At 38.7% G+C, this 26,341-nt stretch overlaps 4 protein-coding genes across 6 annotated transcripts; all 4 read right to left on the bottom strand.

Moving 5' to 3' along the window:
• Nucleotides 1-326: 326 nt before the first annotated feature.
• On the bottom strand, nucleotides 327-8,679 carry ssb (small RNA binding exonuclease protection factor La). 2 transcript variants are annotated; one of them, XM_055213026.2, is made up of 12 exons: nucleotides 8,540-8,679; nucleotides 6,940-6,996; nucleotides 6,755-6,858; nucleotides 6,325-6,499; nucleotides 5,296-5,403; nucleotides 4,869-4,972; nucleotides 3,137-3,208; nucleotides 3,010-3,052; nucleotides 2,792-2,929; nucleotides 1,453-1,645; nucleotides 1,256-1,372; nucleotides 327-1,172 (listed from the first exon to the last, which is right to left on the bottom strand). In XM_055213026.2, the coding sequence occupies exons 2-12, from the start codon at nucleotides 6,994-6,996 to the stop codon at nucleotides 1,078-1,080; spliced, it is 1,206 nt and encodes a 401-aa protein (XP_055069001.2). In that variant the 5' UTR covers nucleotides 8,540-8,679; the 3' UTR covers nucleotides 327-1,077. The 2 variants fall into 2 exon arrangements, with proteins under 2 accessions (XP_055069001.2, XP_055069000.2); XM_055213025.2 differs by having other exon boundaries at nucleotides 6,940-7,000; nucleotides 8,540-8,675.
• A 922-nt stretch (nucleotides 8,680-9,601) lies between these two features.
• On the bottom strand, nucleotides 9,602-11,304 carry phospho2 (phosphatase, orphan 2). Its single transcript, XM_055213027.2, has 2 exons — nucleotides 11,152-11,304; nucleotides 9,602-10,993 (listed from the first exon to the last, which is right to left on the bottom strand). Exon 2 carries the CDS (start codon nucleotides 10,990-10,992, stop codon nucleotides 10,267-10,269), a length of 726 nt encoding a protein of 241 aa, XP_055069002.1. The 5' UTR covers nucleotide 10,993; nucleotides 11,152-11,304; the 3' UTR covers nucleotides 9,602-10,266.
• A 1,412-nt stretch (nucleotides 11,305-12,716) lies between these two features.
• On the bottom strand, nucleotides 12,717-18,122 carry ppig (peptidylprolyl isomerase G (cyclophilin G)). Of its 2 annotated transcripts, none has more exons than XM_055213023.2 (13): nucleotides 17,963-18,122; nucleotides 17,376-17,440; nucleotides 17,211-17,285; nucleotides 17,007-17,114; nucleotides 16,880-16,924; nucleotides 16,655-16,742; nucleotides 16,359-16,388; nucleotides 16,122-16,261; nucleotides 15,478-15,643; nucleotides 14,647-14,838; nucleotides 14,448-14,529; nucleotides 14,192-14,343; nucleotides 12,717-14,107 (listed from the first exon to the last, which is right to left on the bottom strand). In XM_055213023.2, exons 2-13 carry the CDS (start codon nucleotides 17,434-17,436, stop codon nucleotides 13,123-13,125), a joined length of 2,124 nt encoding a protein of 707 aa, XP_055068998.2. In that variant the 5' UTR covers nucleotides 17,437-17,440; nucleotides 17,963-18,122; the 3' UTR covers nucleotides 12,717-13,122. The 2 variants fall into 2 exon arrangements, with proteins under 2 accessions (XP_055068998.2, XP_055068999.2); XM_055213024.2 differs by lacking the exon at nucleotides 17,963-18,122 and adding an exon at nucleotides 17,708-17,732.
• A 750-nt stretch (nucleotides 18,123-18,872) lies between these two features.
• On the bottom strand, nucleotides 18,873-25,005 carry klhl41b (kelch-like family member 41b). The gene is made up of 6 exons (XM_055214188.2): nucleotides 23,809-25,005; nucleotides 22,557-22,714; nucleotides 22,311-22,418; nucleotides 21,679-21,864; nucleotides 19,542-19,688; nucleotides 18,873-19,401 (listed from the first exon to the last, which is right to left on the bottom strand). Exons 1-6 carry the CDS (start codon nucleotides 24,901-24,903, stop codon nucleotides 19,290-19,292), a joined length of 1,806 nt encoding a protein of 601 aa, XP_055070163.1. The 5' UTR covers nucleotides 24,904-25,005; the 3' UTR covers nucleotides 18,873-19,289.
• Between the last annotated feature and the right edge of the window lie 1,336 nt (nucleotides 25,006-26,341).

Genomic DNA, 26,341 nt, shown 5'->3' with positions numbered 1-26,341 from the left:
ACTAAGAAAGCCACATTTTACAATGACTTTTACAATGACTGTGAGAATTATATTGGTTTTAATTAAGGATGCAGCGATATATCGGCCTATAAACGGTATTGGCGGATATAAGCCATTTCCCCCACTATCAGAAATCAGTCGAAATGAAGTTAAAAGCAAAACTATCGATATCGATAGATGTCATTCTAAGTAATCGAATATTGGTATCGGCAGATTGATACTTCCCTAGCTTTAATATAAAATGTAATTGCTTCTGAAAGCTTATTTTGTTGGGAGGTCATCTGGAAGATGGGAACCAAATGATCACTAAAAACACCACAAACAACTTAACTTTCAGACCCTTTATTGAAATTCGAATGTAATATTTCTTCTTAACAGAAAAAACAGAGTGCTTGTTGAAACCCTGAATTGGTTATTTCTGAGCATCTAAAACAACACTTAAGATTAAGAGACATTTGTGTTGCTTAATGGCTGCTGTGAGATTTAACGAAAAGTCGATTAAAAAAACTTCCAAAAGAAACATTTCATAATAAGAGCCCAGATCTACACGCCCATGTAACCACTTAATGCAGACTTTTAAGGAACATATAGAAAAAACAACATTATTTGTGGAATTATTTAGTAGTTCAACTACAAAGCAAATTTATAATAACATGTATTCATTCATGGAAAAAGCTTTATCTTTCAGCACATCACTAAAAACTAGCAAAAGATGTTTCCTTAAGATCTCATGCAGGCCTTATATAATGATACAGTACTGGATTCAATGAAACCTAAACTCACGTGTCGCTTTCAGCAAACTGTTGAGAAAGAACGGACATGAAATCTAGACAATGAAAGGTTTGCAGAAATCTTAAAGGCTTTGGTAACTATATATGCGTGTACAGCAAATAAATAAAACCTAATATGCATGCTTTCTTAAGAAAATAAAAAGATTTCCATATGAATGTGGTCTCTGAAGCTTTATCATGGGGGGTTTTAAAAGGGTCGGCTGTCGTGTAGCAGTCTTGAGTGCATCTTCTGGACTTCTTTAAGGAAATATCTACTGTACAAAAGTAAGGCCACGTGTCTTCGCCCTTAAGAACTGTTTTCACTTTTCGCTTGTTTGGCAGCTGGCGCTTCATTGTCTTGCCCGTTAGACTCAAGCGGCCTCTTCTTTGGACTGGCTTGTTCTGTTGAAGAAAAACAATATTCAGTTTTTTTAATCTATCTAAGTAATACAACAACTGTTCATGTGAATTAAATTCCCAGTCACCTTCATCTGCCTCATCATCGCTGTCAAACTTGGTCTTCTTTCCCTGAAACTGTGTATGTTCTCTTCCTCCTCGGTCTCTGCGGCCTCCTCTCCCTCTTCCACGACCCCTGTGACCTCCTACAGTCAAACGAATGCATTTAAATATCGGATTGCCCGAGTTAAAAGTCCTGCCCTGTGTCTTGTTTAGGGTTTGTTACCTCTGCCTCCCTTGCGTTTGTTCATGGTATCCTGCTGATCTTCAATGATCTTCTTCAACGTCTCCATTTCTGTGTCTCCCTCAAGCACTTCCCAATGAACGACTTGATCTTTAACCTTGAGATCCTCGCCTCCCTGAGCCTCGCGGGCTTTTTCCAAAGCCTCTTTGGCGTTTGAGTGGAATAGGATTGTGCCCTGGGGAAAATATCAAGAAAACCAATGAGTTCGGCACACATGCAATCTGCGGATTAATTCGCTTATTTATATAGTGAATGCTTATCATTTGCACGTGTTTCTACCGGGTGTGCCTCATAAGCCTTGAAAAGTGAAGCCTCTGGCTCTTTGATCGCCCCCTGGTGGCTGGCTGCAGTACAAGTCATAACCCCGCCCTTTCCATTCAAATGAATGGGACTTTGCTCTAAATAAAAAAAATATTTACACTTCCAATAAAAGTTTTCGAAAGATGGTTTTGGTCCTTTCAAGTAGTTGTTATCACGCTGATATATGTTCAAGTGTTCATTTTTGTGATAAGTTTCATTTTAGCTTGTAATTTGATGCTATAGAAACGGGGCGTGTCGTTATGATTGGAGTGGTTGAATTGGCCGCGCGAGCGTTTGGGCGGAAGTTTGATACCGCGGCTCCGCCTTTGGCTTCACGGACGATTCCTTCTGCGCATGCCTTGGCTCCAAACTGACGTTTTTACGTAACATCGCGGCGACCGTGGTCGGACATTTTTGGCTTCAATTCATTACAATGGTGGGAGGCGACCTCGCGTCGTCCATCTTTTTTTACAGTCTATGGTTTCTAATCTTGCAAATGTTTACATTTTGAGTGATTTTAAACAATTTAAGACTTTAAACTTTTTAACGCAATCACGCATGAAGATCTAAAAAAACAATTCAATATGGGCACAATTCCCAAAAAACATTCATCCTCAGAGTATCAGAAAACATGTTTTTAAATGTTTGAAAGAGCTGTCGAAAGCTTGGAGGTGATGACGATGTTGAGAGACCATGGTGTAGTTTGCTTGTAGCCTTAAGTTTAATGGGATCTGAACTAAGTTTTGTGATCCATTAACCGCTGGATGTACTAGAAAAAATAATGGACATTTCAAAGAATTGATTATGATAAACATGAACTATTTCTTTGCCTGCATTTATGAAAATATAACGTTTCCAGCCAGCACCAGCATTTTTTATGATTTTCACAAAAGTTAGCGCCAACCTAGTGAATAATAGCGGAAATATGGATTGCCATAAAAACTTGTGAATGGCGGGTAATGCTTAGTCTGAAAATTATATTGTTCAAAGAGTGATAAATGGAGCAGGTCTAAGTTCTCACCTCTTTAGCTCCTCTGGTGAAATCAATCCATTTTATCTGAGCATGATCTGAGAAGACCTTGTGAAAATCTTCTCTTGATGTTTGATCCAATTCACCAGAAAACTTCAGCAGACAGCCTCTCTGGTCATTCAGGGATTTCTGAGTAAACACAAGAGCAATGTTTTACAAACACCAGCACACCGGTCTTACACAGTGCTTTCATTTTGTATAACATTTACCAGCTCTTCCTCCTCGGCTTGCTTCTGCTTGACCTCCTTATCACTGAAATGTACATTTTAAACCATTATAACATCTTATATCATTCTGTGCATTTTTTTGTGGAATTAATATTTTGTGTCATCTCACGTTTTGGCTTTGGCCTTCGCCTCCACACGGTTCTGCTTCCGCTCTGCCATCTTTTTAGAAAAGTAGTCCTCTCTACACAGATGTCAAAGGTTACAACATTAGTACATTCACATCCTTTCAGTTATAAAATAGAAACAAAATTATTGAAAATATTATAACAAGTAACAACTTAAAAATGATACAGGATAAGGGTGTCATGATTTCGCTGCCCCATGTCACGTCCGGTCGACCGGCCAAGCTTTTGTAGCGTAAACCCACATGGGTGGTTTAATGTGTTCGAACAGCCACAGGAGGCCGCATCTCCACCCATTTATCTAATCTGAGGTACTGAACACAATGTTTTACGTCTTTTCTGACTTCTGGCGCGAACACACGGTGTACAGCGCTATATTTATATAACGAAAGCGGCTGATCTCAGCAATTTCATTTTGCAAAAGTGTGAAAGTTGCGCAATCTTATTTCATTAATTGCGCTGAAAATTCAGAGAAAGCTCTAACATATGCATGTACAAAACACTGTGCAGCATGTTTACTTACAACACAAGCAGCGGACTCCGACATAGGATTAGTTCGCGTCCATATAAACTCGTCATTACTCCCGCTGGCGTTTAAATGGCAAGGTGCAAAGTACCGACATGAATGTTCATCTGACAGGAAGTTTCGTTTTATCAGGTATGTGTGTGTACCACTGATATATATAAATGACTGGATTGCGCATGACGTCACAGCTGTGAGGCCACCTTGCCGCCATGTTGGTATACCCAAACATTCTATTAAATCAATGGACGCGATCAGATTTTAATGATAAAACATCACTTTACTAGTCTTCGTTTTTATATCTGAAGTTACCCTGTACATTATTACAACACAAACGTCCTAAGCATGTACATAGTTATTTACTGAAAGTTGTACATTTTAGTTTTTAATCAGTTATTATACATTCATCTCCATTACTGTATAAGATCAGCAGACAGACCGCAACATATTTAGTATTAATGACAAACGTGCTCATTCTGAAATCTAAATAAACAATCACCGTATGTGCATGGAATAATTTGCTGGTTTTATGTTATCTAAACTTACAAGTTACCTAAACTTATTTAGAGAAATAACGCTGACCGTGTAGCTGAATGTCAAAAAAAACTTTATTTATACCCGTGTCATTAACAGAACGCAGCAGACACACTCACCTTAACGGTTTTTTATAAATCCATTATCCTGCCCGTACATAAACATTGCAAATAACACCAGAATTAACAGTTAATTTACGTACACATATCCTAAAAATAATCTTGCGTGACTGATACGCTGTAAAGCGGGTGAATTTAAAACATGATTTTGAATGGAAGACTCAATGACGCCGTCTGCCGGTTGGGTATACCAAGATGGCATCTCGAACTCTGCGCTGGCTTCACCTCATGCTGTTACGTTAAGCGTTCTATGCGCAATCCAGTCATTTATATAGATCAGTGGTGTGTACCATATTTTTCCACTGGCAGCACCACTAACATGGCAGGGCATATCCAGGTTCAAGGTCAGATATTATATTTCATTAAAGTCTAGTCTAAAAATGGAATAGCATTTTTTGTGCTTTTAAAAAAAGTAAAAGTCGAAAATCTAATTGTGTACTTAGAATCAAAATTGTAATCGAATCGAGGATTTGGAGAATCGTGACACCCCTAATACAGGAACACACAATGCACAGAGCTAAAAGTATTACGTAATGCACCTACTTCATCATAACAATCATCTCATTTCCTTTGAATTCTTTTACATCGGCGCGCTCAACAAAAGCCTTGGCAGCATCTTCAGATTCCAGAACCGCAAAGATTGAGCCCTAGAAACAAAACTGGCAGCTTAACTAAAAGAGACACATGTAATGGGAATACTATAGTATTAAAGAAGTAACCAGTCGAACTAGCATAATGATTTATGCTACAATTAGTAAAAATAAAACATGAGCAGTACTGTTGAAAGTCAAAGCCCTCAGCGTTAGCCAACAGTGCAAAGCTTTTTATGAATTTTAGTCTCGGTTTAAACAGGCATTCAGCTACAAGTACAGCAATGTAGTCCGCTCTGCATGTACGACATTTTCATGCATGCAATATTTTAATATTCACTTTATTCTTTTACTTGTACAAAAATTGTAACATCTCTTACTTTAAAAGTCTTTTGTGGTCCTTTTCTCATGTGGATGTTCTCAACTGCTCCTTTATCAGAAAGCCACTCTTTTACCTCATCCAGCGAAATGTCGAGGGGAAAACCTTTCTGTTGGATTAAAACAATATATGTGCTTAAACAACAGTAATAAAACAACGGTATCCCTCAAGTACAATCTAAGATGCAACCACGGTGTAAAAAAAATAAAGAATGTAAAGTTTTACACAGATAATAGTAAAAAAAAAATTATAAAAAGGGTCAACGACAAAACAAGCTCCTAAATCTTCTAAAAAATTATTTTAAAAATGTATGTTATGCATATTTTCAGGATTTTTTCACAATATTTTGATAAATGTCAAGTGGTACAACCTATCATTTTGTATTTGCCAGATGCGCCTTGTGTCATGTTGGTTTTGTTTGTTTATTTGGTAGTTGCATTCAAAATTACAATCCTGCAAATAGTTTACATTTTAAAACAACTTTACCATAAAACTAATATATCTACAAACTTTACATTCAGCCATAAAGACCACCTGGGATTCACTTCTTAAAAAGGCCCATGATGGCAGTTGTACTACTTTGACATCCGAAAGTGTGTCTGCACTATAGATGGTTTCATCGGACGCACGTGCGCTGACGCGATACACGTCTGGATCCGAACTTTACTTTCGGTGTCGTTTTTTTAATGGTCTGACTAGTTGCTAAACAGATCTCTTGAACAAATGCCTCGTCGAAAATAACAAATGTTTTGGTTTCCTAGGTAATCTATGTGTTGTTTTTTTGCTTGTTATATAAATAAACTACTTTAAAAGAACTTTGTTGTTATTTATTCTAAGCTGAGTTTACCGGAAGTTACGTGTGGACCACGACAGCCGCTGGTTTATGTTTTAAATAGGTTTTATAGAATAAAGTGACATAAATGTATCAAGTTATTTTTATAGTACATAATATCCCCAGACAAAAAATATGCATGTCATGTCATTGACCCATAATCTGTTTTACTTTACGTCATTGTTCTTATTCACTCACCATGTAGATGGATTTGTGTTTGAGAGCGTCTCTGTATTCCTCATTGTTCTCTGGAAGAGGTTTGTCGGGATTTCGTCTTATTTTGGTTTTGTCCTCACTGATCTCCATAAGACCGGTTTGAGATTTCTGTAGCGACTCGACAATGACGGCCACGTCTGATGTGAGACTTTTCAGCCTGGGAAAACAAATGTAATGTCAAACAAAACCAAAAGTAAACCTGGTGCTTAAAAAGTTTTTTAAAAGTGTAAAGATGCCAATTTAAAAATGTCATTAGCAGAGTTAAAATTCACAAAAAGTGGACATTTGGTACTTTTTATCAGAGTATGTCATCAATATTCATGTTAACCTGGGAATTGACCCACAACCGTTGCACTGCGAACACAATGTTCGACCAACTGAGCTACATGAAGATGATTTGTCTTGTAATTACCTATTAAATTTGAGCATGGTCTCTATAGTGACCCAGCCATCGTCTACCTGTAGCTGCTCCTTTAGAAACTTGTCCCGAGGAAGATTGTGGTCACCAAAATAGTACTGAAAACACAGAAACATACGTGTCAATTTAAGGAATGAAGTAACTGAAGGAAAAACAATGCATGCCGTTCATTGTCTCACCTCAATCTGTTCTGCCACCTTCTTCTCCAGAGGAGACGCTTCCTGAGTGTCTGCCATCTTTCTTAAAATCACAAACACCAGAAATATTAGTAAAGGGATTTTCAACACACCAGCGTGTAGTAGTTTTAATTAATAAATGTAAACTGGTAGTAGTTTATTAAATAGTCTAAAATAATATGACATTTCACATATGGGAAGTCAGGAGTTAGATGTTTTTGTCTCAAAGTCCATTTACTTTCTTTCTGCCCTGCCTTAAAATTATTTCTATGATCCAAACTAATACTGAAATATCATTAAATCTTCATAACATCAGTTCAGTTACACATCAATTATCTTAAAGGTGCCAAATAATGCTATTATTACCTTAGTTTAAAGGGTCATGAATAGGGCTGTCACAATGATTAAATAATCGTCTCATCGCTATTTGTTTGACCTCATCGCGATGATTTCAGATCACCACGATGATTGCACATCTCTCTAAAAAACACAAAGGGGGAGCTGCAGCACCTGTATAAACGAGACTGTATCGGATTACTTTTAAATAGGTGTTATGCGTATTAATATTTACTGCCAGATAACCCTTGCAAAAGATTTAATTTAAATAATCACAAACATTTGCGAAAATTATTTCATAAACAAAAAATGTATGAGCATTTAATATCAAAGCAATAAAGCAGGCAATTAATCATCATAATCGCCGCAATTTATTAATCAATTAACCGTCGGCCAAATTTCATAATCGTGACAGCCCTAGTCATGAATAATAATTTTGAGCTCTGTTCTGATTGGCTGTTTCTCAGAGCAGCTCCTTCAGTAGCTCTGTGTGTGTGTGTAAACAGACCCTATGTTTGAGCCTATATCAGACGAAAATACAGAATTTGAGGAACAATAAATTATTCAGAGATTGTTAATGGACGTTTCTGTATGTTTGTGTGCGTTTTTTTCAGTATGGACCTGCAAAACGTAACTGACGTCAATAGATCTTCAGCCTAAACGCTAGCATATAGCATACGTTATAGTAGTCACACTTTCATTGTGCTCTGCAATTTCATTCAATTGAACAAATACAATTATGTTGTTGGTCATAGCTGGTTTACTGTTTAAAGATAGCATATTACAATATTCAAATCTGACAGGTTAAGACAACCAATCAAGTGTGACAACATGGCCTGTTAGTGTCAGTACTGAACGTACGAGAACTTCTGATATTTAAAATATGACATTATTGTCTTGAAAACCTACAATAAGGTTTAGCAATCTGTGGTGTACCTTATTCATGCAAAACAGGGGATGCCGAAACCACGTGCGTGTACCATAGAGCTAACGCACGCTGATTTATATTGAAATATATAACGCTTACGTTTGAAAGCACTCCGGTGTTTATAAACAATAAGTATAACTTTGTTATAGTGCATATGTTAAAATTATAAGTATTTCAGGTCTTTCTAAAGCAGATGCGCCACGCGCGCCACATGTTACATTAAACAAACAATAAACGCGTTCACGCGCCCACCTCTGTTTTTCAGTCCGGTCTACAGAGAAGCCCGATCAAAACTGTAAAAATCCGAAAAATAGCTGTTTTCAAAAACGCAATACTCACTTTTGTTTCTAGTGTGTCTAATCACAGTGAAATGCGTCTGATTCACACTGGCTGAACCTTTCCGGAGAATCAACGTGCGGCGACGCTTTGCTATGACGTCACGCCGAGAGAATTATGGGTAGTGTAGTTTTTAAATAATCAGATGTCTGAAATTATGGGTAGTGTAGTTTTAAATGATCAGATATCCGGTTATTTTATCTCAGTTTGTGCTATCGCAAATGACTGTGTTTAATGTTTAACCCCACCATCACCACCAGATAAACCAGTATTCAAAGAAATGCACTGATGAATCCATAACTGTTGTTTTAAGACTAAAGTCACTGTTCTCCTGTCACTTCTATGTCTCCATACATTAAACACTCACACTGTGTTAAAAGCCCCAGCATTTAGTGTTCATGCATCTAAACACCTGAGACAATACAATACAGCATCCCATGTTGTCTGATTGAGAATCTATATGAATCTTCAAAAATATGCTCATCTAACAGTTAAACTGCATTAAAAGCCTGTCCTGTCCTGCCTTCTGTTTTAAATTATTAAGGCAATTTTACATTTTATACCACATGGGAGTGTTTGAAACCTCTGTTACAGTCAGGTTGCAGAAATACAACATGTGAAAACAATGCCATTTATTGAAATAGTATTTGATAGTATATTTAATTGTACTCCTTTACTCTTACAATTTAAATAAAGGTGTTTCACAATGCCATAGAAGAACCATTTTTGGCTGAATGGTTCCATTCTGTTTTAAGGTTTGGACTAAAAAGGTATAAAATAAATGGCTTTTTGAGGAACCAAAAATCAATGGCATCGCTGTGAACCTTTAAGCACCTCAGCAGACAAACATTTAACCAAATGTTACAACATTTCCATTATGTTCATTTTATTTTTAATGACAAACCTGAATGGATTAAGTAAGGAATAATTGACGACGGGCCATTGAATTATAAGAAAATAATGCACACCAAGGTGGTAATGCGGCACAACGCGATGAGGAGTGCCGTTACACTGCAGGTGTGCATTATTTTCAAATAATTCAAAGGACCGGAGTCAACCATTCAGCTTATACCACGGTTACCACAAACATTGCTCTGGTGCCTATTTTTAAGACATTTAACAAGTTAGGTGTGTGGTTTACAGAAAAATAATCAACACCCATAGAACATTTCTCAGCCAATCAGAATGCAGCATTCAACAGACCCGTGATATAAATATTGATGTTTTATCATTCAAAGTTCACTCAAATCCCTGAGATAACTCACTGGTTTTAACACTTACAATTAAATAACTATGTAAAATGTAATATATACTTATGCAAGCAAATACGGGATTAGCTCATGCCCAGATTACTTCATTATAATTCAAGCAATTTCATGTGTTGGACAAAGGGCCGTTTTTATTGGGGCAGCTTCCCGGACAGGGTGTAGATTAATCTAGGACTAGGCCTTAGTTATATTAGGACATTTACATAGTTATTACAAACATACCTAACCAAAAACAACAGTGGTGACAAAACAATGGCACTGATATATGTTAGGATTAGGAAATGTCAGTGCAAGATGATAATAGCTCAAACATGCATTTTAGTCTGGGACTAGGATAAGGCCTGTCTGGGAAACCACCCCCTTAAATCTGTAAAATGAATCAACAGCGGTCCAATGACAGATAATAACTCATTTAATAGCCATCCCATATTCACTTGTTTAACAAATCCTATAATACTTTCACTATTGAATAAGAGCTCTTAATTCTTGTAGGATCTCATTGCCACTTGCCCATGGCATAATTTTGGCCCTCGGTGTTGCTGAACCCTCTGATCTGCTCTTGCATAACAGTTTTTCTAGTGTATATCCTTTCCTAGGCATTGCAATATCCCCTTCATTTAAATCATTGATCGGACAAAAGTCATTCCCTCCGTCCCCTACATAGCAAATCCTCTCGTAGTGCACACCAGCTTTCGCTTGGCTTTCTTTAAAATCGCTGAGCACTTTCCTCTTGCACAGGTTTACGGGGCACTGCTGGCAGTCGTGCGCGTGAAAGCAGCGCACGCTCATGTACCCACGCGCGTCAATGCTCGCGGGGTTGCTGAAGACATCATCTATAGCTGACTGCACCCCTGACGCGTGCAAAATCCAGTCTATGAAGATGGTGTTAGCATCAGAGACTATGATACAGTCTATGTCTTTCTTGTTATCGGATATGAATGTCAACAGCTCGATCATGCCCTCCGTATACGGGATGCTCTCCATGACCGCGCGCATGTGGTCCGGCTGCACGGACTGGTCTCCGATGTAGGTCAGGACTCGACCCATATACTCGGTCCAACGGCCTTTTTGGTACGACTTCCTCAACCAGTCTGGTAAACGCTGGTCGGGAGTGGACCGGATCACCCATGTGTCGCTGTTGTCATCCACGATAGTGTGATCGAAGTCGAACGCGACCAAAGTCTTCATCCTGAACGGCAAATACAAGCGAGAAATGCGATGAAATGCACGATATATGACTTCAAAATGTCACGTTTCATTTAACCTTTCTTTCTCATTCAGCAGCGCATTACATTGTGTAGGTGTTTAAATACAAACAATTAAAAAAATATACAATTTTTTACCGACCTGAAGACGACCACTTGGCTTAATGATTCGGTAATATATTCCGTAATAGACTCTCGCTGGCTACACAAAGCACGATTAAGTCACACCCCCAGAAGTAAAGGCGTTTATTCGATAGGCTGTAGCTTACGTCAGTCATAATCCTAACGGTATTTCGACACTCTGATTGGCTACTCAAATAAGTATGTATTTCGCTTTCCTTTTCCAGTCAGTCATTCATTTAAAAGAAATGGCGTTTCAGTGGCTGGTAGATGCAGATATGTTATCCATTTGTTCATCTACTTGAATTGTAAGTTGTCAGAAAACATATTTTGCTTAGTTACATTTTCTACTAAAAATAAAAATATTTACATTGACGCATTTATACACACAACCAGCCAAAATAAGGCGGGCACTCGTCATAACTGTTTGCCAATGCATTGAAAAACAAAGTCTAAGAAATACCACACAGTTAGTTATGCAAGCATAAAGAAATTTTACAATTATTTTTATTTTCACATTAGACATCTTTTGCCCCTAACAACATAAACTTTAAGATGCATTTTGTATTGGATTTCCTATGTTTTGTTATTTATCCAAATCCTTTAATAAATATATTATGCACGCTCAACACAACTAACTTTCGAGCATTTTAACAAGCTTCAGGATAAGGCATCCAAACTTTTGACTAGTAAAGTTAGTGTATATTTAAAGGTGCAGTGTGTAAATTTTAGCGGCATCTAGGGGTGAGGTTTCGAATTGCAACCAATGGCTCAGTTAACTGCTCACCCATCGCATTTAAAACGCATAGAGATAAAAATGTCTCATTCTAAGGTAATAAAAACATAAGGGTACATTATAAAAGGTCTTTATACACCCCTGATAATATAGTTTTGTTTATTATTTAGCATTTCTGTCAAGAGATCCTCTAAAAATTGCACACTGCACCTTTAAAAGCTGTTTTTTTACGATTCTGCGTATCATCACACAGCATGTTATCATATTATGAAACATTTTGTTTACAGTCAGTCAGGGACTTCATTTTTCAGCGAAAGGAATGCTTTTTTGACGAAAGTTGCATTGTTATGTATTTTTTGCTTCAGTATTTGTATTATGTGATAACTTGTTTTAGAAAAAAAATGAGGTACTCGAAGGCTAGTGCTGTATCGTGTAAAAGTCATGGCTGAAGGGGTTGCATTGACCCTGCTTTGTGCTGTGACTTATTTCACGTTATACCACGGGCCTGTTTAATACTTTATTCTGATTGGCTGAGAACTGTTCAATGGGTGTTGATTATTTTTCTATAAACCACACACCTTACCTTAAAATGTCTTAAAAAGAGGCCATCAGAGCAATGTTTTGGTAAACGTGGAATTGACCCTGAATTATTTAAAAATAATGCACATCCTTTGCGTCATAACCACCTTGGCTGTGCATTAGTTTCTAATAATTCAATGGCCGTTGTCAATTATTCCTTACATACACCACAGCCTTTCATACTTACCTTATTGCTTACGTATAAAAGCTAATGTTACTTTTATAATGCTGATAATAGACATTTCAATTAACACTACATTTGACAGCTGGGCTCATAGGTTCAGTATCATTTTTATTTCTCAAATTTAACAGAACCTACATTACGTTCTCTTTACAAACACAAAGCCCTTACAAAACTCCAAGGTATGCAAACACGTCCCCAACAAACCCCCTTTAAAACAAAATCAAATTTCAGAAGAAATAAAATTCATATTTAAGCAACCATTTTCACTAATGAACTTCAACTTCGCTAAACATTTATGCTGAGAAATTGTGAAGGAAAATAAGACTCCAGCTAGCAGATAAAAGCAGGACAAACAGTAAAAACGAATGAGGAATTTGCAGTCTGTATCAAGGCGTTAAAAAAAATACTCCAGGCATTTAGGCCTGAGGGGGATGTCCAGTTTGCAGAATGACTAAAATATGTCAGCTGTCTCTTTTAGTATCGCATGCAGACTCTTAATCACTGTCGCTGTCACTAGAGCCAGAGTCCTTTTTCTTTGTGTCTTTCCTTGGGCTTTTAGATTTGTCCTTCACTCTCTCTTTTGATTTCGGGCTAGGTCTGTCTTTTGATTTCGGGCTCTCGCTCCGTTTTCGCTTCTTCTGTTTATCTCCATCGCTCTCAGAATCGCTGCTTCCACTGTGGCTCTTCCTTCTCTTTCTGTTAGCGCCCTGTCGATCGTCTCGTTCTCTGCTCCGCTGTTTCTGAGAGGAACGTTCTTTGGAGCTCCTTTCTCGACCTCTGGTCTCTTTGCTCTTTGACTCATCGGCGCTCTTCCTCTTGTTTTTATCTTCTGCATCTCTCCCTCGGTCCCGAGCCCTGTCTCTCTCTCTGCTCCGTGACCTGCGAGTCGATCGCCCGTCTCGGCTACCGCTGCGCCGTCTGTCACGCCCTCGGTCGCGAGACTGCCCGCGTTGTCCTCGCCCCCTCGATCGGGACCTCCGCGTCGCGTTGCGAACCCTTTCTTTGCTTCTCGATCTATCGCGACGCTGCTCACCGTTATCCTTCTTTTCGACCTCTTTTGATTTCTCCTTTTCACTTCTTTCAGGATGTTGTTTGGACGCTTCCTTGCTTCGGTCTTCTCGTTCCCCCTCTTTCCTTCGTTCTTTCGTGTCTTTTTCTTTCTTGTCTTTGCTGCTGGAGCGTCCTCGTTTCTCATCGCGCTTGTCTTCCTTCTCTCTCTTCTTGTCTTTACTCTTGCTTCGGCTGCGAGCTTTCTTCTTCTCTGCGTCAGCGTCGCTCTTCTTCCGTGCTTCCCGGTCCCTGCTCTTTGAACGATGTCTGTCCCGTTTTCTCTCTCGTCCTCTGGAGGCACTGCGCGATTTATCACGCTTTCCCTCTTTCTTTTCTCTTTCAGAGTTCTTTTTTGATTCTTCCTGCCCAACGATTTTATTTTCACTAGTTGGCTCAGTAGCTTCTTTCTTTCCCTCTGACATGTCCCCTCTGTAATGGCAAACAATTCAAATTTAGTACATATCTAGTTTCTGCATGACTTGAATCTTGGATATAACGTAAAACTGCCCATACTTGTCTCCCTTGATCCATCGTTCCTGGGTGGCACCTGTGTTGGGTTTTGCTTTGTGTGTCCTTTGCATTTCCTGTCTCCAATGTGGAGGCGTCTCGCTGCGTCGAAACCGATCCCACGAACGTGAACGAGATCGAGAAGGCGTCCGATAACGCTACAGATCAGATTGAAGGTCACAACTGACATGTTTAAACTGAAACTAAAAGCTATGCAGTTTATTTTTTACTTCAAACCAAACAGCATTTGTTCATTTCTTACCCTGGGTCCTCGTCCCTTAATTCTCCGCCCTGACCTGGTCATAACCAGTCTTGTGCGATTTGGGCGTGAGTTCGCCGTGGGTCTGGAATATAATTTACAAAGTTGTGAGCTAGTTAAAAAAACGCAACCATCCATACTACACCATACAGGTCTTTGTAGATAACATTCTCTATATGGAGAAAAAAATAACCCCACCCACCTGTCTCTCTCCCGCTCTCTCTCTCTTTGCCGCTCTCTCCCAGAGTCCTCCTTGCGCTGTTCTTTTCCCGGTTCCTCTTCTTTGGCCGGCTGGGGGCTTCGCCTTAGCAAAAAGCGGTTTTCAGGAATGGGCGGGACTTCCTCTGGGCGGACAGTCGAAACAGGTTCAGCCTCAGCCTGTTCCTCATCAGACCTGCACAGATTTAAAGGGGCAGTGTGTAATTTTTAGAAGGATCTTTTGACAGAAATGCAAAATAATATACAAAACTATATTATCAGGGGTGTATAAAGACCTTACACAATGAACCGTTATGTGTTTATTACCTTAGAATTAGACCTTTTTATCTACATACACAGAGGGTCCCCCTACATGGAAGTCGCCATTTTGTTCTGCCATTTTTCTACAGAAGCCCTTAAAGGACAATTTTTTTTTACTAAGTTGTCTCCGACAATGACATGTTTGTCCGGTGGCGGCTACCGTAGCTTCTCTATGTGTTTCAAAAGTGAGGGGTCAGCTGTGGACTAAGCCGTTGGTTGCAATTCGCAACCTCACCACTAGATGCCACTAAAATTTACACACTGCACTACACACTGCACCTTTAACTTATTTAAACAACATGTAGAGGTGGTTTCCAGGACTAGCTTACAAGCCTAATTTATGAAATATAACTAGTTTGAACAAACATGCCTTGTAAAAACATCACTTGTGTGCATTTTGAGGGAAACAGAGGGCACTGATGTATTTTAAGATAGGTCAGTGCAAGTTCTTTTCAGTTTGGACAGCTCTTACATTTATTTTAATGTGTAAATGGAGTCTGTGTTTGACACGTACCCCTTCTTCTCTTTCTTAGGCTTCTGTTCTTTCTTTTTCTTGTGTTCTTTCTTGTGTTTCTTCCGCTTTTTCTTTTCCTCCTTTTCCGACTCCTTTGAATCTGAGGAGCTATCTGAGGAATCATCGCTCTCGCTGGAAGACTGATGCTTCTTTTTCTCCTTCTTTGCTGGAAGACGAAAACAGGGACAAACAATACTTTTAATCTTTTATCATTTGGCCCGAATGCATGTCATTCATTAGCTTTCTGTATTAGATAACATATGACATACAGTATCTGAAAGTTAAATAAATATGTTTTTCATTGATGTGTTGTTTTTTTATGGTAGGACAAAATTGACTGATACACAACTCTGAAAATCCAAGAGTGCAAAAGAAAATTGCCTTTAAAATTGTCCGAATGGAGTCTGTAGCAACACATTACTATCATAAATAATTTTTTTATACTAACGAAAATATCTTCATGATCTTTACTTAATATCCTAGTGATTTTTGCATTAAAAAACAATCAATAATTTTGACCGTACAACGTATTGTTGGCTTCTGCTACAAATATATGATTGTTACTTAACACTGGTTCTGTAGTGCAGGGTCAAATTTACGCAAGCAGTAAACGTTTAAACATGAAAATAAATATGCATTGTCACCTTTAGTCTTTGGAACCAGTTCCCCACAATTGAGCACTTTGACCTCAGCGTAGGGTCGGCTGTTGGGATCCGTCTTCTGATTCTCGATCATCCGGATCACCTCCTGGCCGGAGATCACCTGACCAAACACCACATGAATTCTGTTGGGAAAACAAAATGCATCAAATAAAAGATTAGAGGAAGAACACTCAGATAAATGAATCCAAAACAGTGACTTATTAAAAACACAACACTTACCCGTCCAAGTGAGGAGCAGGTTTTGTAGTTCTATGGTCAGGGACACAAAACAGTGAGGCAGAATGTCAATACAAATCTAACAAACACAAAAACAGTGATTAATGCACACCACAAATTGATTTGGGCCATTGTCATCTGCAGTTGTCGAGCCAAACACCAAGGTAGAGGACATATACATCTAGTGTCTACGCATATAGCTGCAAAAAGAAAATGAGCTGTAGATCATCATCACGTCCTGCTATTATCCACGAGGATAGTGGGAATGGCTGCTTAGGAAGCCATTGTACCGGACTCACATAAAGAACTGTGAGCCATTGGTGTCTTTCCCTCTGTTTGCCATTGACAGCAGGAACTCCTCAGTGTGTTTCTTTGTAAAACTTTCATCTAAAAAAATCAAATAAAACAATGACAATAAGAATATCGTAAAAACAGAAATAGGGTTTTAAGTGAAAAATTTCTGTGACTTAGACATTTACGAACATTAACGATGAATCAATTTTGATAATGACGAAGAAACTTACCTTCGAAGAAACCTCCATATATGGATTCACCGCCTCTGCCATTTCCTGTACAGCAAACGCATCATCAAACGTCATCACACACAGCCAGTACGATATTGTAAAGTAATAAAGCCAACGATTGTTGTACCTTCACTGAAATCTCCTCCTTGTATCATAAAGTCCTTAACTATCCTGTGGAACAGACATCCTTTGTAGTGCAAGGGTTTCTGGGTAGTCTTCCCAATTCCCTTTTCACCTGAAGATACGGAAAGATTAGTACATTGTGAAAAATAGCACAAACATCAATGCTTTATGTTATAGGACTATATATAGTTTAAGAACTTGGTCTTACCGGTGCACAAACAGCGGAAGTTCTCGCATGTCTTGGGACACATGTCAGTAAAAAGTTCAATGACCACTCGCCCGGCTGCAAAAAGAAAAGAGCACCGGAATAACAGTTCATATATAGGGAACTTAATGTCAAATTTCTAGATATAAAAGAGATGTAAAGTCTTACATGGAACATTACTGATGCCAATGTCAAAAAAGCAGCGAGGACGCTGCGCCTTCACCCCCATCTCACTGTAAATACAAACATGTGACAAACATGAGACCATCTCCATATCATCACACACAGTGTAATGTAAATGGCAGTTTAGGTGCTTTCACTGTAACTGAATAAAATACACTACACTCACAGTTTTCTTAATAAAAGCTATTAAACAAAGTGTAAGCCTTCGGTTTATGTTGTCTTGGAGATTATAAACAACTTCATACATCCCTTAAAAATCTTTGGCTTTGCATCCTTTAAAAGCATTCAGTTGCTCGTATGCTAAACGTTAAACATACCGTGAAAACTACAACAGCAGCGTGTACCTCAGGACGTTTAAATTACATATTATTCAAACTTCAGAAAAGTAATAACTCAATGTAACTTGCTCATATCAGCAGTAAAGCGCAGTATGTCTCTGCTTAAGGATTGAATGATTAGCATGCTAGCATGCTATATGCATTCACAAGTGTGTCCTTCAGCCGCTCGTGCGCTTTTATAAAACGCGATTAAAGCTCACGGGAATTTAATCTACAACACATCATATAACTTACATGTCTGGTTGAAGTTAAACAAACGTAACTGATGCGAAGACAAAAATAAACACCATCAAAGCGCGTTCTCGTGTCCTCAGCGAGCGGAGCTCCAAAGATGGCGCCGTGACAAGTCGCGGTGCATTATGGGTAGAAGAAATAACCGCCTGAACTGTAGACTACGGAAGCCTGTACTCCAAAAATTCTAGTAGCGTTTCTTTTTTACAGTATTTGGTTTTTAACTTATATTTAATTACAATACAAAAGTAATTTTGTATTTATTTTCTTTGTGTTACCTAGGTTTATGATGTTTACTTTATGCTGCTATTTGGACTTCTCCTTTGTAAACTATTAAGATTTGTATCTTGAATATTGTTTGGTTTTTTGTATGGTTCTTTGAGCAATAAAAAAAATTAAAAAACTTCTTCATTCAAAACTATTTATCACGGACATATGAATTGTATTTACATCATTTATACGTCTTCCCGATTATTAACCAATAAAAATAAGCGGAAAAAAATAAAATAAAATTACAATACAAAAGTAATTGTAATTTTATTATTAGCAAACGACAGAAGACTAACATGATAGCCTACTAAAACTACTGCACCTGTGACAGAGTAACATATTAATAAAAATTGTTTAAAGTCCCTGTAAAGTCAGATATTAAATGTGTTTTAAGTGTGTCACACCACAGAAAAAATGTGTTATTAACCACTCAACCAAATTTGAATGCTGGAAAAAACTATATATATATATATATATATATATATATATATATATATATCTCTGCAATTCGGAACTACATAATTTACAGTCATTTTTGGCGTGTTTCAGCAGTACATTTCTAACATCTATCTATCCATATTTTATGCACTATTTGTATTTGCAACGTCTGCCGAAACATCAGAAAGCACAAGTAAGCCATGGGTTAGTATGTATGGTTTAAAAACATTTATTTTACAAAAAAATTGCACATAGATAACATTGTTTTCTGTAGAGAACTAGAGATCAATCTTAGCATTATACTAACAATGCAGAAATGCACCTGTCCTTACTTACATGCTTTAGAAATCTGCTTGGCGTTAAAGGATAAATGATTCACGCTCGCATACACACATTTTCACATTTCACAACAACGGTATTACATTTTAAATGTCAAATAAAAGTCACTACAGGAATCCATCTTCTATTTTTACACTTTAATGACACAGTTTTAGTTCCCGTTTGCTCTTGTAATAGCTCCTCATTTTAGACTAGCGTAAAATGACACAGACAGGTGTGTGGGTGTGGAGGTCAAAGGTCAAACAGCCAAATGTGGTCACATTTGGGGAAAGAGTGGTTTTCTTTAGAGTTTGGGCATCCTGGCAGCATTTAAGCGCATGCCAACGCAGGAGGAACCGGAGGCATAGCGCATCTCTCTCAGCATACCGCTCCACGTCTTCTTATCCTCTTCATACCTTGTGAAAATGAGGACAGGGTCAGAAGCTATACCCACTACAATACATCCACCCTGGGACGCTCAATAAATTCACTGTATTTAAATGCATCAATAGTCAATGTGTGGAGAGGATTTGAATGATTTATTAGTGGGACTTACTGCCAAATGTCTGTGATCTCAGAGGGTCCGATGCTTTTGTCCTCCAGTTCCACAATAGCGAAGCCGCCAACTGCATACAGGTTTCCTCCAGTGCTCACCAGATTCACAGAGCTGCGCTCCTGGGGAAAATCTGCAAATGTATCCCACCTGACATACAAAAAAACAAAACATGAAAAACCAAGGCCTGCTAGTTAACATACCACCAAGTTATATTGTAGCACCCAGAAACATTGTATTCCTATTGGTTTGGTGATAATAACTGGTGCACTGTACATTGTAATGTTTCACAGCACATAGAGAGTACAGGAGTAACACATATAGACATGCCAACACAAAAAAGATACTGTATAATATAAGATACAATACTAAGATATAGTAGTCTTTGCACAGTAAAGTATGCCCTGGCCCTGGAGGGCCAGAGCACTACAAAGTTTAGGTCTAACCCTAATCAAACTTACCCACATGTGATTTTCTAGTGATCATGAAGACATTGATTAGCTTGCTCAGGTGTGTTTGATCAGGGTTAGAGCTAAACTCCAGGGTAAGATTTGGGGAACCCTTGAAGAGTGTAATGCAGAATAATGTAGTGTACTGTTGTGAGAGTGTAGTGTAGTATAGTTTAGCATAGTGCAGTACAATACAGTATGGTGCAGTATAGTGTTGAGTGGTAAAGTGCAGTATAGTGTAGTGTACTGTCGTGTGAGTGTAGTATAGTAGTACAGTATAGTATAATTTAGTATAGTACAGTACCATACAGCAGGGGTTTTCAAACTTTTTGTGTGTGTGGACCAGTATAGTATAGTACAGTAACATATAGTATAGTGTAGTGTTGTGCAGTGCTGTATAGTGTAGTGTACTGTCGTGAGTGTGTAGTATAGCATAGTAAAGTATAATTTAGTACAGTACAGTACCATACAGTATATTATTGTGTTGTGTAGTGCAGTATAGTGTAGTGTACTGTACTGTACTGCCGTGTGAATGTAGTATAGTGTATAGTGTAGTATAGTGTTGTGTAGTGCAGTATAATGTAGGGTTGTGTAGTGCAGTAGAGTATTATACGGTTTAGTTTAATATAGTACAGTACCAAGCAGTATAATTTAGTATAGTGTTGAGTAGTATAGTGCAGTATAGTGTAGTGCAGTGCAGTGAAGTATAGTGTAGTGTACTGCTGTGTAAGTGTAGTATAGAATAGTATGGTACAGTATACTTTATTATAGAATGGTACCATACAGTATAGTGTAGTGCAGTATAGTGTAGTGTATTGTTGTGAGATTGTAGTATAGCATAGTATAGTTTAGTATAGTACAGTACCATACAGTATAGTGCAGTAGAGTATAGTACAGTATAGTTTAGAATAGAACGGTACCATACAGTATAGTGCAGTATAGTGTAGTGTAGTGTAGTGCAGTATATTGCAGTGTACTGTTGTGAGAGTGTAGTATAGCATAGTTTAGTATAGTACAGTACCATACAGTATAGTGTAGTGTTGTGTAGTGTAGTGCAGTAGAGTATAGTGTACTGCCGTGTGAGTGGAGTACAGTATAGTTTAGTATAGTACACGACCAAACAGTATAGTGTTGAGTAGTATAGTGCATTAGTGTTGTGTAGTGCAGCATATTGTAGTGTAGTGTAGTGAAGTGTACTGCCTTGTGAGTGTAGTATAGCATTGTATAGTACATACAATAGTATTGTATAGTTTAGTATGTTAAAGTACCATACAGTATAGTGCAGAATAGTGTAGAGTTGTGTAGTACAGTAGAGTATAGTACAATATAGTTTAGTATAGTACATTAACATACAGTATAGGGTTGAGTAGTATAGTGCAGTATAGTGTAGTGTTATGTAGTGTAGTGCAGTAGAGTATAGTGTAGTGCAGCATAGTGTAGTGTTCTGCCATGTGAGTGTAGTATAGTGTAGTACAGTATAGTTTAGTATAGTACAGTACCATACAGTATAGTGTTGAGTAGTATAGTGCAGAAGTGTTACATAGTGCAGCATATTGTAGTGTAGTGCAGTTTAGTGTAGTGTACTGCCGTGTGAGTGTAGTATATCATAGTATAGCACAGTATGGTATAGTATAGTGTAGTTCATCTTATAGCTAGTTTTATTGCAATGAGGTAATCATGTTGATACATACTTGTTTGTTCCAAAATCGTAGACCTCAGATGTAGCCGTAAGACCTTCTTCATTCATTCCTCCAGTTACGATAATCTTTCCATTGTGAACTGCAGCTCCAAACATCGCTCTGGCCGTCTTCATAGCCGCTAGTTCCCTCCATTCTGACTGCTTGTGGTTGTACACAAACATTTTATTGATAGCTTTGCTACAAGAGAAGAAGCAAAAGAAATGTGTGTTTTATTTGGAAACTCCTGTTACATTCCACATGTTGAACCACTAGGATATATCATCATGGTGTGGTAGTGTATAAGTGCAAATTTAACACAGAATTGATTTCTATTGGCAGTAAAGAATCTACACTACAGTAAAATATCAATGCAGTCCATATGAAGCTACTGTATATGTGACAAGTGCCACCCAGTAAAAAGAAGATCATTGACAACCCCACAGAAACTTTGACAGAGTGCAGACAGCTGCAAACTACACCATATGTTCCCCACTGATCCCAGTCTCACACACACACACACACACACACACACACACACACACACACACACACACACACACACACACACACACACACACACACACACACACACACACACACACACACACACACACACACACACACACACACAAACACACACTTACTTATCATCTGTCTTTCCTCCAATGCAGTACACCAGTTTGTTATGCGAGACCACAGCGTGGCCGTGAATACGCAGAGGAAGTTTCTTGGTCTCACTCCATTTCATCTTTCTGTAATGACATGAAATATTAGCTACACGTCTGAGGCCATAATACCCACTTATAAATAACCCACTGAATGGAGTTCTGAAGAGTTCAACCGTAACAAAGATGACATTAATGAACACATTAGATGAATAGACATCATACTCAGTGTCGTAACACATGACCGAGTCCAGAGACTCGTTGGTCTGCAGGTCTTTGCCGGCGATAGCAAATAACAGGTTTTCACATTCGCCCAGATTGAACAAGCATCGGGGACTGGGCATGGGCGGCATTGCTCTCCACTCGCTGGCAATACTGTCCAGCTGTAACGATAGTATATACCATTTCATATTTAAAACATTTATAAAATTGTTTTATTGGCTTTAATATTAGTCTACAATGACCTAAACAGTGGATTCAAGAAAAAAATGTGCTAACACTCACTCCATTCAGTCAAAGAACTTTCTTTTATACCTTTTTATAATATTAAGAATCTTTTTTTCACTATAAAGAACCAGAAAGGTTCTCAATGGCAGTGGTTCTCAAATTTTCCGCATGCGACTCCCCTTGTGTACGGTGCATTCCTTCGCGCAATTTTAATTATACAAAATTATATTAAAATTATACAAAGTAGTGCTGCTGGTTAGTAGCCTTATTATTATTAATAATAAATAAATGTTTTTTAAAATATGTCATAAAAATGGGGCCCTCTTGGCACCATCTCCCGGCCTCCAGTTTGAGAACCACTGCTTTATGGAACCATTCAGCCAGGAATAGTATTTCTATGACATCATGAAGCGCCTTTATTTTTAAGAGTGTGGCATAAATAATTGGCAGGGGTTACTGTTACAAAAAGTCAAACTAGGCTAGGTTAACAAATGAGTAAATGGGTATCCACACTGTGGATTTCTCAGGTTATGAAAAGGTCAAATTAAAAGGTACTTATAAGAACATTTGGCTAAAAGTTTCTTCAGGAACCAAAAATGGTTATTTTATGGCATTGCTGTGAAAAGCCATTTTTAGCACCATTATGCAGTTTGAAAAGACCACCATACACTCGTAAAAAACAAAGGTCCTATAAATGGTTCTTTACTGTGATCCCATGGAAGAACCATTTTGGTTCTCCAAAGAACCATTCAGTCAAATGTTCCTTTTGGACATAAGACAGGTTCTGAGGATGTTAAAGGTTCTTTATGGAACCACACAGAAAAAATAGTTCTATGGCACTGTTTACTACCTTTACTACATTATAATTTTGGCGTTCACCAACAAGTCTTAGGTTAGACCAGAATTATCCATCTAATGAATCTGATTGTCCAAATGGAACCCAAATGAAGACACCAGCACCCAATGCTGGAGTTTAGTTTCAAATTGGATTGGTGGATTTTGGAAAATACACTGCTTTTAAAAGATGTACCTGGTAGAAGTAGCACTGCAGTGGAGCAGCTTTGTTCTCTTCATCGACAAACAGGCCTCCAACGATAAAGAGCTGGTTCTTCTTGTTGCAGAGACTCACGTGGTTCTTTGGAATCTGTTCTGACATGGCAGCCAGAAAACACTCGTTCTCAGCCACATCGTACCCCACGGCAGCCGTGTCATTGATCATGAGGATCAGGTCTCGTCCGTACATCCCCAATCGACGATTATCGTTGAGGAAACCTGGCAGCATCTCCTCCTCTTCCTCCTCTCCTTCCTTTTTCTCCTTCTTCTTCACCTCTGGGAGTTTTCCTTTGTAGGCATCTTTGATGACCTGCAACTTCTTCACGAGTTCCGGATCAGCCTTGATGATGTCGTCGGTTTCGACCTTCTCCCGAAAGTACTTCTCCGGCAGCAGTCGGAAGCGGATGCACTCGAATACCTCGCCCAGACTCTTGGCTCGCTTCGCTTTGTCGCTGCGCACCCACTTCATCACCGTCTCGAACACGAGTTCCTCCTTTTCCACGTTGAGCGTGTCTCCACCGATCAGGGCCAAGAGCTCATGGGTCGCCAGTTGAAGGAACTCCTCCTCAGCAGCCACAGTTTCAAAGTGGTCCGCAATGTAATCACGTGCCGCTATGGCAAGCCTGGGAACGCCGAGGACCAGGCCGAGCCTGAAGACGGCGAGACAGTTGGCCAACGACAGCTTCTTTTGGAGATAGTTCACACATACTGTAAACACAGAGGGGATCTGGAAACGATTCGCCACGGCGAATATCTCCTGAACGTTGTCGTCCGTCAAGTCGATCTCAGCAGAGTACAGATACTGGATGATCATATCCATAATGTTGGGATCGACATCGTCGACCACCACCTCCTTGCCCATTTCCTTCTCCTTTCCATCTTCGGAAAAGAACAGCTCTCGGAAGTAGGGGCTGCAGGCGGCCATGATCAGGCGGTGACAGGGAAAACTGCGATCACCGATTTTCAAAGTGCAGTCCACAAACTTGTTTTCATTCAAAAGTTCCTTCAATCCGTCCTGCAGCAAGGTGCTCTGGAAGAGCCGGAGTTCCTCCTTTAACGCATTGGGATCCATGCTCGTGTGTCTTGAAATGGCACTTGGAAGAAAAAAGGAGAGAAAGTGGCTGCAGGTCTGCTTGCCACACGGCCTGGGCTGGAAAAGGACAGAGTGGTAGAAAGATTCCCAGACTGAAGGGGCTGATATTTAATCCTGTCGTTCTAAATATAACCCTCCCTCTCTTCTGCACCCCCACTGCCTCTGTCATCTTTCAATCCTGGTTGTAAAGAGGTGGGAACTCCAACCTAGATGGCAACTTTCAAAGGCCACATAAAGATCGCACACATAGAGATCTTAATCATTTTTGATCAATTAAAGAATAATAGGAAAAGAAATCAAGTTATGTTTGTATTTGTTTCATTGTGAGTGTTTGTGACAGTGAGTAAATTTACCATATGAAGCACCACCAGCAGGGTTTGGTGACAGCTGCAAATACAACAGGTGAAGAGACAATTTTGGCTGCCTTAAGCACCCAGAGCCTTCACTGTCACAAAAACTTTACAATTCAGAAAACTGATCGATTTTCAAAAGCATTCTTTAAATAAAACTATGTTTGAAATAAGTCATCCTTAATACTAGACTTGTTAAACCCAGCTAAACATTAATGGGCAGTTTCCCGTACAGGGTTTAGATTAAGCCAGGCTTTAGTTATATTAGGACATTTGAGTAGTTTTCACAAACATCTTAGAAAAAACAATACAGGTGTGCATCTTGAGACAAAACAACAGCTGTGTTATAATATGTTAGTGCAAGTTGTTTTTAAATTATAAGGACACTTCACTTTTTTTGAAAATAGGCTAATTTTCCAGCTCCCTTATAGGTAAACACTTGAGTTTTACAGTTTTGGGATCCATTTAGCTGATCTCCGGGTCTGGTGCTACCACTTTTAGCATAGCTTAGCACAATCCATTGAATCTGATTAGACCATTAGCATCACGCTAAAAAATGACTAAAGAGTTTTAATATTTTTTCTATTTAAAAATCATCTCTTCTGTAGTTACATCGTGTACTAAGACCGACGGAAAATTAAAAGTTGTGATTTTCTAGGCCAATATGGCTAGGAACTATATACTCTCATATCACTACGCCTGCTGCAGCCATGGTACGGCACCAAAGTCCTTGATTATTATGCCAGAATGAGAGTATAGTTCCTTAGAAATTCATATAGAAATTCGCAACTTTTAATTTTCCATTGGTCTTAGTATGCAATGTAACTTCAGAAGAGTCAAGTTTTAAATAGGAAAAATATGGAAATTTTCGAGCGCAATGCTAATAGTCTAATCAAATTTAATAGATAATGCTAAGCTATGCTAAAAGTTGTACCGCCAGACCCGGAGATCAGCTGAATGGATCCCAAAATGGAAAATATCAAATGTTTAACTCTAGGGGAGCTGGAAGATGAGAATATTTTCAAAAAAAGTGGAGTGTCCCTTTAAGGCAGCTTAAACATGCATTT

Source organism: Misgurnus anguillicaudatus, chromosome 8 (assembly GCF_027580225.2).
Source record: "Misgurnus anguillicaudatus chromosome 8, ASM2758022v2, whole genome shotgun sequence".
NCBI classification, from domain to species: Eukaryota; Metazoa; Chordata; class Actinopteri; order Cypriniformes; family Cobitidae; genus Misgurnus; species Misgurnus anguillicaudatus.
Note: the sequence above shows the minus strand (reverse complement) of the source record. Positions and strands in the feature narration are given on the sequence as shown.